Here is a 14,188-nt window from a genome sequence, read left to right on the forward strand (position 1 = left end):
TTTATATGTGCCTCGGTATCCCCAATAGGCGCATTTATGTTGTTCTTTTTCTCTCGCTCTTGCTTTGTTAACAGGATAAGGCAGTAATAACGAGCGCCCAGGGACACCCTGAACAGGAGCGGTGGGACCGCTCATGCTGCTTCAGGCCTTCAGAATTTGTTAGTGTGATACAATGTATGTATGGTGGCACATATCTATGGGAATCCTCGGGTGTCTGACGCTTTTGTCCTCCTTTGTTAATTTTACCACTGTTCAGAATTAACCATGGGGAAGAAAAGGTCAATTATCCATTGGCAGAGGGGGCAATTGTAGCTTAGCATCCTAGGAATGTGGCATCACGTATTATCTGGGATTGGGTGGTCCATCGCGACGTGTGGGAGGTGGCTCCCACCAATGACATGGCTAAGCGGTATGTGCTGAGTACATCTTCTATCAGCACATATGGATTGCAGAGGGCAACACTTGGCAGCTGTGGCCTATGGAGTCCCCTCAAATGATATGTAGAGAAAAGGCAATGCCACATCGCTTTTATGAGATAGGTCAACACATCTGCTGGGAAGGGGAGGCATCGGGATATGCCCCCACTAAGGCCCATGTGTTTACCAATACCTCTGCATGTGTTTGGAGGACCACCTATCCCAGGATGTCCCTTGATTTGCTGTTATACTCTGAGGCACAAAAAAATTTTGGTGCATTGGCCCGTGGTTATGCAAAGTATGGTTAATATCTCTATGTTGTGTTTAATTTTTCATGGATTACACCCAATGTTTTCCTGCCCTTGATGCACACCTGGGAACAACTGACCGTATTCCAGACAGATGCCTCCTCCTTTACAGTGTTGCAGCACACGTTTAATCTGGAGGAAGCTACCTTTGCCACAGACATTCAAGTGGGGCATCTATGCCAACAGGGGGATGTGCTATGCTATGTTACTAATGAAGCCAGAAGTCATTATTGGCTAGTGTATGCAATTGTTGCTGCCCTCACAATTTTGTGTATGTTATATTGCTGTTTATGTAGAAGGCCACTAGTAACCCTGGTCACTGTGTCAGAGGGAGGATGGAAACCTAAGTGGTGACTTCTCACAACAAAATGTTGATTCGGAGTCAAGGGGGGGGGGAATGTCACACCCCAATGGCCCCCTCCCTCAGGGAGTCTCCAGGAAAGGCAGATCAGCATTGTATAGGCTAACACTATTGCAAGCATTGCAAAGCATTTTGGGGAGGGTCAAAGGTGTATGAGTGGAGAGTGGAAGTTTCCTTTGCAGAATACGAGAGGCCAGCGGGGGAGAAAGAAGAAGAACAGAGAACGAGTTAACTCAAACCTTCAGCTAGCTCCGTGTGAAGATAAGACACTGGCCCCGGCCCAAGGTCATGGGCTCTACAAGAAATCAGCAGCTGCCCAGCCATGAGAAGAGAACTAAGTTGAGCAGAGCTGCAGAGATAGCAGCGAGAACAGTGAGAGCAAATGAGACGGCAACAGCGAAGGCCAATAGAAAGGAAAACAAAGTCTCCGGAGCCGGGATGTTTTGGGAAACCGAGGAGGCCACAGAAAGCCAGTTTGGACTGGCACGAAGAGCACCAGAAGCAGAGGTCCCTGAGTGGAATACCACCCCACAAGGAGCCCAGGACTTAAAACTCTCCTGAGACCTGGAGCAACTCGGAGATCAACAGCGGATCCTAGGACGACCTGGGCATGAAGAAAGTGATGAGTATATTTGCCAAATCTCTCTATACTTATAACAGGAAGTATCAACAAATATTGGGGTTATGATATTAGCTACCTCAGGCAACTGCAAAATTTTAAGGATGATCAATGCATAAGGTTAGATAATTCTGAATATGTATAAACTATGTTGCTACTTATATTAACCTTTTTCACCTTCTTTTTTAAACATAAAAGAACGTTATGAGCTCTCACCTTGGGGTGCTATGTGAATAGCATCCTTCAGCTTCCGTTCAGGGACAAATTTCCACTGGAAGACAGAATGATCAGCTCCACCAATAGAAACAACCCACTGATGATCATGTGACCATCTGACATTTGTCACATGAGCTGAATGCCCAAGATATTTTTTAAACTTTGCTCCTAGAACAAGGGCGGGGGGAGAAGGGGAAGAAAGCATTTTCAGTGTATTCAGAATAAATCTTTCAAAAGCACAATGATTAAAAAACAGGGAACATTTCTATACAATGTATGAAAAAATAACCATTAAGCTTTAAATAAAAAAAAAATCTGCTCACTAGATGCCACCAATATGGATAACTAGAATTCCATTTGCTCTGCTTTGTAACAGGAAAATGGATCCATAAAGAGTCATGAAAATTATGATACCATTCCCAGCCTCTAATCTGCCTGCATATCAAATAGTAAAATTTTACATTCATGTACCAGTTTATAACAGATGAAAAAGCAGAGGCAGAAAGGAAGGGGACATATGCTAGGCTTTCATTAAGTTTACTACATTATGACAGGTTTCAGAGTAGCAGCCGTGTTAGTCTGTATTCGCAAAAAGAAAAAGAGTACTTGTGGCACCTTAGAGGCTAACAAATTTCTAAGGTGCCACAAGTACTCCTTTTCTTTTTACTACATTAGGATCACTTTGCTCACCTTGTACAAGATCCCACTGCTTACTTTCCCTGCCATCACAGAGTGGCATTTTAATTTTTATTTGCACATATTTAATTGGGTTCCCCTCACTGAAAGCTTTGAGTGCCAGCTCCCACTTTTCCCGTTGAAGAACTTTGAGTGTTAAGCAATTCTTGTCATGCATACTCATCACTACTATTACATCTGGTTAGCTCTGTTACCAAATCCTGCATAACAAACTCAAAATTCAGATATATGTCAAAAAGAAATTGGCTTCACAGAACTCATTGCAGGCGTTCTCATTATTTCTCTTCAGCAAATTAATTTGCTGTTTAATTAGTCATGCTCAAAACTACTTAAAAGAAGGAGAAAGCTGGTTTCTTTTAGATTTTCTGAAAATACTTCTTAGGACAGGTTTTTTAGATTATCTCAGTTAGCAACTAGCAAATGCCTTAAGGCTATCAAAAGAAAACAATACAAAATCGGAAGGACTTCTTAAACTGTATTTGCAAAAGGGAATAAGGCAAAATAACATTAGATATTCATGCCATTGTTGAGGGGCACAAACGGATGGTAAAATTCTATTTCTATAATACCCAAACGGTTATGTGAACTTGCCTAATGTTTGTCCTCAAGCCCATTAGGTGGGTCACACAGTTATAGCCAGGGCCATCCCGAGGGGGGCCTGAGGCCCAAGTGACGAATCCGTCACTTCCGGGACCAACGACGCCAGCCAATCACACTGGCCCGCAGGGCCCCCAAAGCGCGAGGCCGAAGCGGTTGCCCAAATTCGCCGTACCCAAGGGACTGCTCTGGTTATAGCTTGAATTATAAAACATCAAAGGGTATGTGACCCTTAAAGAACTAGTTGATTGTAAAGTAAGTGCAGATTTACATGAGGATTCTGAGGATGTATCTAGGGCTCTAGGATCAGTTATCTGTTTCTCAAGTATCCCTACATCATTAAGGTGTATTTTATAGATAAATTAAAGGACACAAATCATCCTACAGTATCTAAAAAAATTCAAAAGTAGTAACAAAATTTGATTCCTTTTGATACAGATTTCTTACATGATCTAACCATAGCTAAGGCTACGATTATGTCACCAAGGTCACGGAATACGTGACTTCCATAGACCTCCGTGACATTTTCTGCCCTGGGACGGGAGCTCCCAGCCAGCCCTGCCCCCGCAGCTCCCAGCCCCTGCCCTAGTGGGGGGATTCCCCACAGCTGCCCAGCCGTGGCGAGCAACGGGGGGACTCCCCACAGCTGCCCATCTGAGGTGGACAACAGGGAGACCCCCCACAGCTGCCCAGCCATGGCGGAGGGACTGGCAGACCCTGCAGCTGTCCATCCACCGACAAGGGTGGGGGACCCCTGCAGCTGCCCAACCGCCACAGACAATGGGGGGACTCCCTGCAGCTGCCCAGCCGCAGCCAACAGCTGGGGAACCCTGAAGCTCCCAGCTGCCTAGGGGTGAGGGGACCCTGCAGCAGCCCAGCCCCCTAGGCAGGGGACCCTGGAGCTCCCACGCTCCGCAGCGGAGGGGGACCCAGGAGCCCCCAGCAGCATTGGGTGCTGAACCCTCCTACCCCTTTTGTCAGGGATATTTTAAGTGAAAGTCAGGGACAGGTCACGGGCTTCCATGAATTTTTGTTTATTGCCTGTGACCTGTCCATGACTTTTACTAAAAATATGCATGACAAAAACTTAGCCTTAACCATAGGACATTATTTCTCTGCTCTTTCAAAAACCAGGATTCAGTCTAGTCTCCAGGCTAATCTTAAACATTACGATGACTCTACCTCCTCGAATGCTAAAATGCATTTCAGAGGCTATGTCATATGGTCATGGCATCACAGGTTTTAAGATACAACAAATCTTTGAGACTTAGAGCACTTTTCTTGCTCAGCCTGGATGGTTTCTGGAATAGAGCATTCTGAATAACTGTGAAGCAGCAGCAACTCTTTTTTGTTAAACATATGAGTTTGCAAAGATTTCCCTCTCTCCCTACAATACACACACACTTTTCATTTTGGGGACTTCAGTTGAGAGTATGAGGTAGCTTGCTCTGGGCTTCAGCTTCAGAAATTTCATCTGAGATTTTCCCTTACCCTTAGTAGTAGGGTTGAGCAAGAAGTAGAGCCAATCAAGAAAAGGTTTTCCACTCCCATTAAAATTTGAGATTTCAAATTTTTTCCCATTCCTGACCAGGACAAACCTGAGACCTTTAGAAGTTTTTAATTGAAAAAGGAAGCCACACCCACCCAGCCACCCAAGAACAGTCAATGACCTACTGGTTAGAGTACTCACCACGGATGTGAGAGACCCATGTTCAAGTCTCTGTTTTCCCTGATTCAGACCAAGGACTGGAACCTGTCTCTTACACATCCCAGTTGAGTGCCCTAACCAGGTGAAACAGATAAGTCATCTTTGCTGACTTCTGGCCCAAATCCCTTAGAGAGGGGTAAGGGCTGGAAAAGAGAGGGAGCATTATGAGGGAGACCATAGTTACAATGCCTGGAGACATGTTCCCTGCATGTCTCCCTAATGAGAAAGTCAGCTACTTCATCGCCTTCTGTAGGAGCACTGGAAGAGAGGGAGAGGGAAGGGGAGGCCCATTTTTCCCAAGGAAGGAGTTTTGAATTACTTAACCCCATATTCCCTGATGCTTAGTCCTGGCTGAACAGGGGTCAGCTGCTCAGAATAAGGAATAGCAGGACCTGAAGCAGCTGGAAACAGATGACCTGACAGTATATACAAGGCCACAAAAAGAGCTCGCACCTTTTTAATATCTGAGGCATTCTTGGCAGTGGAAGGCATTGGAAAACTGAGCCTTATATGCGAAATTTCTTTCTGTGAATGTCAATGTTTGACAATCTGTACTGTGTATGTCCCTCTTTCCCTAGTGCTTGGAGGAAGATTAAACTGTTGGCTGTCAGCCAGAGTCTATGACTCAGGTTGAGGCTGCATCAACTTTGGCAAGACTGCCAAAATCCTTTTTGTCTTTTGTCTTTGGGGGTGTTTAGAATTTTTATGTTTGCCAGCTAAGAAACTTCTCCTTGATAGTAAACTCCCACTCTGCCTTAATCAAGTCCTCAGAAGCAGGATGTAGAGGAACACAAAGCTCCTGATTTGTGCTAGCTAGGAAAAACTTCTGAGACACTCCCTGGATTTTACCAATGGGCCCTGCTCCGGGGTTGATCCAGCAGCATCTCCAGGGCTGCTAGAACTTTTCTTAGCATGACAGTGAAGAGGTGAAGAGGGAACAACCTCTGCTGAGGCTCCTCTTCCAGGGTCACACAATCAGAATCAGACAATTCCCCTTCGTCAGACAAGGTGGCAATATAGAGGAACTTCTAGGATTAAAACCAGAAAGAAGCCGAAGTTATGAACTTTCATTTGGATAATTTAACTGGGACGTTGGGTGCTGTGGCGCACGCCCATAATCTTAGCTACTTGGGAGGCTGAGGCTGGCAAATCGCTCAGGGGTTCTAGACCACAGTACTATGCCAATCGGATGTACAGTGCAGCTGACAGCCTGGCCAGAGGTCGGCTGAAGAACTGGCTAGAACACGAATGACGTGTTGTGATCGGCACTCTCTCTGTGAGGGCTGATGAACCGATTGATCAAGAATTTAACTGGGGCTTTTCCTTCCTTTCACAAGGAACTGTCCCTCTATTGGCACTGCTTTTATGCTCAGAAGCCCTAGGACTTGTGCTTAGTAAATGGACACTATCTATTTAAGGTTTCTCTGGGAAAAATGGCTCCAAAATGGCTCTGGGGAAAATGTATCTGTTATCTAGGCTTCATCCTGGGGCAAGGAGGTTCCCTGTGAGGGCCATGGGCAGACCGAAGGTCTACTGCCTGTGCAAGTTTGGAGGTAAAGAACTCTTGGAGTTCCTCCTGAAGGATAGTTCTAGCCCCTAACCCAGAGCTAATGATACAGTCTGCCACCAAGCACTACAGAATGGGGAATGCCTACTTGGAATAAAAATTACCAATATCCACTGACCTAGATCTGCATATGAATGGAGTGTGACCACAGCAGACACTTCTGCAGCTCATGAGATCAGGTGTGCTGATACTGAGCCTCACTGAGTGCATGTGTGAGGGTGAATTCGTTCACTTTTCTAGAGCCCTCATAGAGATTCTTTGCACAAAGTTCTTTTATTCTTACTTTCCCTAATTACACAATTTCGTCCATAGCATGAAACATGAAACAGATCAGCAATCATGATAAAACAAAAATAATTATAAAGGAATGCCCACAGTGCATTTGTTCTTCTACTGAAATTTCTAGAAACTGTGTACTACTGCCACATAGAACCTGTTGTGATATAAATCACTATCTTATCCAAAGCACACACAAAAACATAGATCATAGATTCTGTAAGTCACTATTACATGGTTCATTTAATCAAACCATTACTATTTTCCATATCTGTACTTTATCATTCTAAGACTACAGCTTTGCCATTTACATAACTCTTAAGACCTTTCTACTTTCCCCAAACCTTTATAAATATTCATTAATAATTTAAGTCAAACAAAGATATTACCTTTTCTTAAACAAGGGTACCGGAATAGTTTTACTATTCCATAGTCATCAGCTGTAACCAAAACTTGACCATTAAAATTTCCATCTACAGAATTGATATCATTGATATCTGAATATTTGGGCCAGATTCCGTTAACTTCAAGGCCATAAACACATGTCCATGAAGCCCATTGGACGCCTTTTAATTCTTCTTTATTTGTTACTTCTTTTCCACCTAAAAATAAATACAAAGGCTTATTTTTAATAATTCACTCATGCTTTTCCTTTAATAAATTTGGAGCTAAAATGATCAAAAAATGACCAGAACTCAGATATAGCTCAGACTGAGTTGAAAATTGTACAGTAAAACTATCTTTTTCAAACATTCTTTTTATTAGAGGCAGCACTGATGGCAACATCCATAGTCAACATTGCTTAATGCTTTCTATGATAAGACCTAGTTTTCAATTGCATATAAAATTTTGCCAAACTTTTTGGCTGAAATTTTTCATAGCAAGTATCTGCCTTAGGCTGGTTTTTTTGTTTGTTTGTTGTTTTGTTTTGTTTTTAAAGGTTCAGCAAACATGGTTCAGCCATTTCCAAGAACAAAGGTAGGGGAAAATATGTTGTTTGGCCCCTGTTAAAAAAACCCTTACAGACTTTTCATTGAGAAACCCTAGAGCCTCCATGATTTTGAGCAGAAACTTGAAAATCTACTTCTGTTCTCTCAATGCCCCCCTTCTGGTGCTCAGGCAGAACAAGGAAAAGCAGACTGACATGCTTAAATGCAAAGTAGTGAAGAGGGAGAGGAGGAGGACGGGGTTGGCTGGAATGGACAGAGCAGGCACAGGCTATGGGGGTACAGGAGCAGGAGGAAACAGGGACAAGTTGTGGAAGGCCATGTTATGGGCAAGGATAGCATGGTATTTACCAGAGGTGGTTTTTACCAGGTAAATCATGGTTTTTACCACTCCAGGAAAAACTAGTTAGTCCCAGTTTATGGAATTTTCTATTTTTAAAAGTGTTTATTTAATGCACACCACATTACATTTAGTTTCAGTTACATATTCAAATTGTGGTTACATAAAACAGTAGATTAGGAGATTAATTTAGGGTTGTACAAATAAAAAAAAATTGCAGTGGCTGTAATACTAATATATGTAATTACAATACTGAACATTGGAAGGTCTGTATACGTTTCGGTTTGGAACTTTCTTAAGGAAGTTATATATGTCATGACTCATTTAATTTTTCAATATCATATATTCAAAAGTAAAAAAAAAATTGATTACCTGAAAATGATAATACCCCAGAGTCGTAAGAATGAAGTGTTAAGCAATCAGAAACATGCAGAGTTGCGATCTGCCAGTTGTAATACAGAGGCCCATTGGTGGTTCACTACTTTGTGTCAGCAACTCCTCAGGCCTGACGTACTCACTACACCTAACCCATTGTTTTCATGATATACACCCAAAAGGTGGAATGCAATATATTGCTGGAAAACTAATATCTCACTGATCGTTAATATTCTTGTGTGATATATGTATGGGATGTGCACAAATAAGGTATGTGCTAGAATTACGTTCTGAAAATGTGTTTGAGAAACAATGCATAAGCACAGGTTTCAGAGTGGTAGTCATGTTAGTCTGTGTCAGCAAAAAGAACGAGGAGTCCTTGTGGCACCTTATGCCCAAATAAATTTGTTAGTCTCCGAGGAGTCCTTGTGCATAAGCACAGTCTGCCCTAGACAAAGGAAAGGGTATTTGTTTGCTTGACCAGCCTGGTCCTCAGGCAGAGACAATGAAGGTATATTTACATTCAAATTAAACAGAGTCATCAACCTAGCAAATGGCGGAAATAGCCTCTTGCGGGGTCTGAACCTCCTACGATAAGTAATTGAATCACCTGATAGTATACAATACTACTGTATTATAAAAGTGTATCAAGTATGAGCTTTTATGAAAGCTAATGACATACTGGTGATTAATATAATTGTGAAACGTACATAGTAATACTGTATGAGGAATTATGGATACTCAATAATAATATTATGCTTTAAAGTCAGTGACCAAACAAAGATAGGGAAACAGGTTTTCTGCCAGACAGAAGGGAAGGCAGTTATATACCTGTCTCCAATGAAATTAAGGAAGGTATGACCGAAAGCTGTTTAAGCCCCATTGACAGACAAATCAGCAGGGCAATGAGAAGTCCACAGGAAGGGAAGAAAAGCATGAGGTCATCCTGAGTCTGGGGACAAAACAGTGAGTTTCGGAAGATATAAGGAGAGAGAAGAGGCTATCTTGGAATCCATCAGTGGACAGCACAAGGGGCCAGAGTTCTTGAAACCTGAGCAAGATGGATCTTTCAACCAAGGGAGTTGAAATCTGTGGGAATCTAATATAAGTGAAAAACCTACGTAGGCAAAGATCTTTCACCTACAGCCCCTTGTACTTCTATAGAAGGTCCTGACTTAGAGAAAGGATGGAAAGAAAAAGATTGGTAAGAAATCTACCTTGAACCCAAGACTGTAGATTGTTAAGTTAAGTCTTAGCCACTAAAAGGTGTATTTTACTTTTATTTGCTTGCAACCAATTTGTCTTTGTCCTTTGTGCTTGAACTCACTTAAAAACTCTCTATTTTTGATTAAATAAACTTGCTTTACTTTTATTCTAAATTAACCAAGTACTGCGTTCAACTTGAAGTGATTATTAACTCTATGGTGCTTTTGTCTCTTTAAAGGAGCAACAGGCCTTATTACTCCTTTGAACATTCCTGGAGAGAGCTGGACATTTCAGGGCAGATGGTTTTGGGAAAATTCAGGACTGGGGATGTGTTGGGGTCACTTGGTTAGCAATAACCAAGGCTGCTGGAGACCAGAGTATGGCTGTCGCATAATGAGCAGGCTGCTGGAGTCAAAATTGCTGAACCATGGCAGAGGAAAACATTGATTTTGGATACAGAGTTTCTTCTACTTTAAATGAAAGTAAATGTGGCAGAAAGTTGGGTTTTTTGTTGAGCAACCACAGACTTGCAATTTCTTCTTATTCAGATGACAATTTCTTTCTTGCGTATTTTGACTGAAGGAGGTTGACACAGGAGGTAATTGCCTCACAAAATCTCTTTTGAATTTTTGTTTTGTGTGGTGCAAGATCTTCATTTATCAGTAGATCCAACCATACTTTGCATGCAACTCCAACTGTCGGTATGCAGTAAATAAGATATATGGCTACACACTGAAGGAAGATAAACAGGAAGATAAACAGAAATCCTGAACAGCAACGTATTCAGTGAGCACTGTCCATTTTGTGCACTGAATGAAGCAGGGATCTTGTGGAAAAATATATTATATGATCATGTAATTAAAAGACTGTATCATAATGCATACACAACAAGGGGGCCAAATTAAACCCTGAAGCCTGGGATTTCCAGACCTAACTTTTGAGTGCTTGAATTTGCAACCTTAAAATTTATTTAACATAGATTTTTGTGTGTAATTTCATTATGTCCCCATGGTGTGAAATACCTCACCCACTAACTCTGCTGATTATTTGTGTGTTTTTGATATCGCCAAAACATTTCCAATAATGGGGTTATACTACACTTTAGAGCTGAAAACTGTATCTTAAAATATTAATATTAATTTTCTTCCTTTAATGTTCACCTATCTTGAAAGGAGAAGTTTACAATTATACTTTTGTCACTGGTCGTTGATTGCTCACCTAAATATTATTGTAATTTTTGTATAGTTTTGCAAAGTAAGACTTGTTTATAGGATCAATTTCCATATTTACCTTAGCTTCAAGGGCCACTCATATTCCTTTTCTATTTCCAGCTAATATATTCCAGATTCTAATATATACCTAATTCAACTAATATTTTGAGACATTGTATTATCATAATTTCCATGAATTAGAGGACCTGGAGCTGGTAGCTGAGGTGTGGGGGAGTCCCTCTGCCCTAATCTAGAGGGTGATACCACTGAAATTATGATTCTGTAAATTCTACAAAACAAATGACACTTCCCTTACCTTTTAATCACTAACTTGCCCATGGAATGAGATTTTACTACATTATGCTCCCAGACTAATAGTTGTATCTCTGTATCAAAGTATTCTTTTTCCAAAACTTCAGTTCACTAGATAATTACCCAGTCTTATATTTCCAGATTTTATTTGCATTCTGATGGTTTTAAATAGATACAAATTACTTATTGCAAAAGCTCATATAAGTTAACTTCATCAGTAGGGTTGCAAAAATCTAGTTCTAAAAAATGTATGAATCTGCTGATACGGGAGCTCTTGATCTTTTCAAGCACAAAAAGTATGCAGCTATTTAACACGAGCTCATAAAACCCTGGTAAAAGAGAGCATCCAAATGTAAAAAAAGATGGTTACTTACCTGTATTGTAACTATTGAATAGGAGCATGGACAGCAGAGATTGCACGTTTAGTGAGCTAATAGAAAATCATGATACCTTACAATGAAGTAGGTATTATAAAATATCCTATATCTTTGTAGCTGAGGGAAGCAAGTTATGAGTCTCAGCCCAACACAAAAAATGTTTCCACTTACACAGGTAAGTACTCATAATAGATGGTTTCCCGCTGTTCAACAAAATGTTTTGTGCAGCTAAATAACAGTTCTTTGCTGTATGGTCTAGCCATTCAATAGCCAAAAGGTCAGGTGAAGACTGTTCAGATTAGAGTGAAGGACTTGACCGTACTGAAGGGACAGTATGCCCTGTGGCTCATGGGACTGCTCCTTAACATGCATGATACTGCAGGTTCCCCTGCCTTAGTGCACAAGTTTAGGCTGCCTGCTTGAAGAAGGGCAGCCCATGCCATAATCTTAGCATCAGTCTCTAAACAGTTAAACAAAAATAAACACTGAATTTGGTCATCTGAGTCTTTAAATAAACAAACAAAATCTTAAAAGGCAAGTCCTTAGTTGCAGCGCTTGAAGTCAAGGCCCTGACCTGACCCTGGGTTCTGAGCTAGTACTGAGAAGCTCCTCCTGTGTTCCAATCTCAGCCAGCTTTACCCCTGAGAAGAAGGCAAGCCTCCTTAACTGGCCTGCTGGCTCCCGATTGGTCAGTATCTCCTCTTGGGCCTTCCACGCCTTTGGAGGACTAAGTCTTTTTGGTAGCATTGCCTGAGCCGGGGCGTGAGGTGGTCAGGGCACTGACACCTCCAGCAGGTAGCAGACAAAGCCTGGACAGACCCTGTCACACATTTTCTCACACAGAATGGGCCTGAGAGCTCTATCTCCCCCTTCTGCAATAACCCCATCATCCTGGGAAAAGAAGTTGGTCCTGTGAATGAGACTGGGGTTGTATATGAAAGGCAAACACCCTAAAATAATGTGAGGATTACTGTTCTTCATTTCCTTCAACCATTTAATGGGTTCATGGTCTATTATTAGGTAAAAGGGAAGCCCCTAAAAGATTATGACACATTACCCCCATAGCCCATTTGATGGCCAGGCACGCTCTCTCACTGGTGGCGTATCTAATTTCTTGTGACTCCAGTTTTCAACTTTTGTACAGTATAAGATTTTCCATAGCCTGAAATTTTGCACCTGTACTGCTCCCAGACCATGTGAGGAACCAACCATTTGCACTAAGAATGGAGTGAGAAGTTGGGACACTAGAGTTCAGGATGTTGGCACAGGATAGTTTTTATCTTTGTAAAGGTCTTGTCACATTCAGTTGTCCATTGGACTGTTCCGGGTGCAGTGGCCTTCTTGAGGCCTGTCAATGGATTGTGAAAGCAAGGATTGTGAAAAGAGGTACGGACCTATAATAATACCTGGCCAGATTCAGGAAAGCCCATGCCTGTTTGTTGGTCTGGGTACTGGTGTCCTTCTTAAGGCCTCTGTCTTATCTTGCAGTGGTTAAATCTGGCCATTCCCCATTAGATACTCCAGGTACCAAATTTCCTGCATCCCAAACTTACATTTTATTGAATTCGAAGTTAATCTTACCTTTTTTATTACTTTGGCACAGAGGCCATGTGTACCACATGCGGACTGCCAATTTGTACTAAAAATAAACGTTGAGAAGTTTGACACACTGCATTGAGTAAACATCAAATCGGGACACTGTATTACGCCTCCTGAAGTCCATACAAAATTGGGTGGTACCATCTGGCTTGGGAACCAGCATTACCAGGCTACACTAGGAGCTTTTGGACTCCTCAAAGATGCCAAGATCTAACATGGCTCATACTTCCCCGTGTATGATTCCATGGAGTTACTCAGGAATATGATAAGTTCCATGTTCTACTTTTACCTCTGGGTTGGTTGGAATTCAGCATTTGATGACCTAGTTGAATGGAGGAAACCATGTCAACAAATTCCTTGCTTGCCAGTGGCAAGTTAGGGGCAAGAGTTTAAGCTACTAGCACATCCTCAAGGCTGTCTGTTTCTTGTGTCTAAGGGCTCAGATCCTCAGGGAGTTCCCCAAGATCTATAAGTATGTTTTCCTGAGCCCACCAGGGTTTTAACATATTTACATGGTAGATCTGGTGTTTCTTTTTGTCCAAATATTGAAATTTATAACTCACGTCTCTGACTCAGTGGACAACCTCATATGAGTGCAACCATTTGGCCAGGAGTTTGCTCCCACGTTGGGGAGGAGCAGAAGCATGCGGTCTCCTAGGCTGAAAAATCCTCTCCTAGACACCTTTACTATACTGTTGGGCCTGGGTTTTTTGGGCCCATAGGAGAGTCTCCTTCACAAGTTGTCCCAGTCATTTAAGACACTCACACATTAGTAGGATATACTGAAACACATTTCTGAGAGCATGACAGCTGCTCTTTAAGGAGACCCAAGATTCGTTGAGGCCATTGGCCATGTAAGAGTTAAAAGGGTGAGAAGCCTGTTGAGGCCTGGGGAACCTCTCATACTGCAAAGAGGAGATAGGGAAGCAGCTGTTTCCAATCCCTGTAGTCCGTCTTCACAAACTTTTTTAGCATTTGCTTAAGAGTCTTGAGTGAAAATAAAGACAAACGCCATGGCTATGGCAGTAATTGAGAAGAAGGGAACAACCTCTGGGTA

The 14,188-nt window shown here is 42.0% G+C and overlaps 1 protein-coding gene and 1 long non-coding RNA gene across 9 annotated transcripts in view; one reads left to right on the plus strand and one right to left on the minus strand.

Moving 5' to 3' along the window:
- The window catches only part of EML5 (EMAP like 5), a 295,572-nt gene that overhangs the window by 174,263 nt on the left and 107,121 nt on the right, over positions 1-14,188 (minus strand). For all 8 annotated transcript variants that reach the window (XR_012669025.1, XM_048854106.2, XM_048854105.2 and 5 more), the window contains exons 10-11: positions 7,154-7,366; positions 1,921-2,088 (exon numbers count right to left, since the gene is read on the minus strand). Coding sequence is in view for 7 of the 8 variants with exons in the window: in XM_048854106.2 (XP_048710063.1) it covers positions 1,921-2,088; positions 7,154-7,366 (381 nt within the window). In the remaining variant the exon portion in view is untranslated. The remainder of the gene's footprint in view (positions 1-1,920; positions 2,089-7,153; positions 7,367-14,188) is intronic.
- LOC142072572 (uncharacterized) lies at positions 1,421-10,566 on the plus strand. The gene is made up of 2 exons (XR_012669026.1): positions 1,421-1,824; positions 9,871-10,566. It is a non-coding gene; the product is annotated as an uncharacterized LOC142072572 (long non-coding RNA).

This window comes from Caretta caretta, chromosome 6 (genome assembly GCF_965140235.1).
Source record: "Caretta caretta isolate rCarCar2 chromosome 6, rCarCar1.hap1, whole genome shotgun sequence".
Lineage (NCBI taxonomy): Eukaryota > Metazoa > Chordata > Testudines > Cheloniidae > Caretta > Caretta caretta.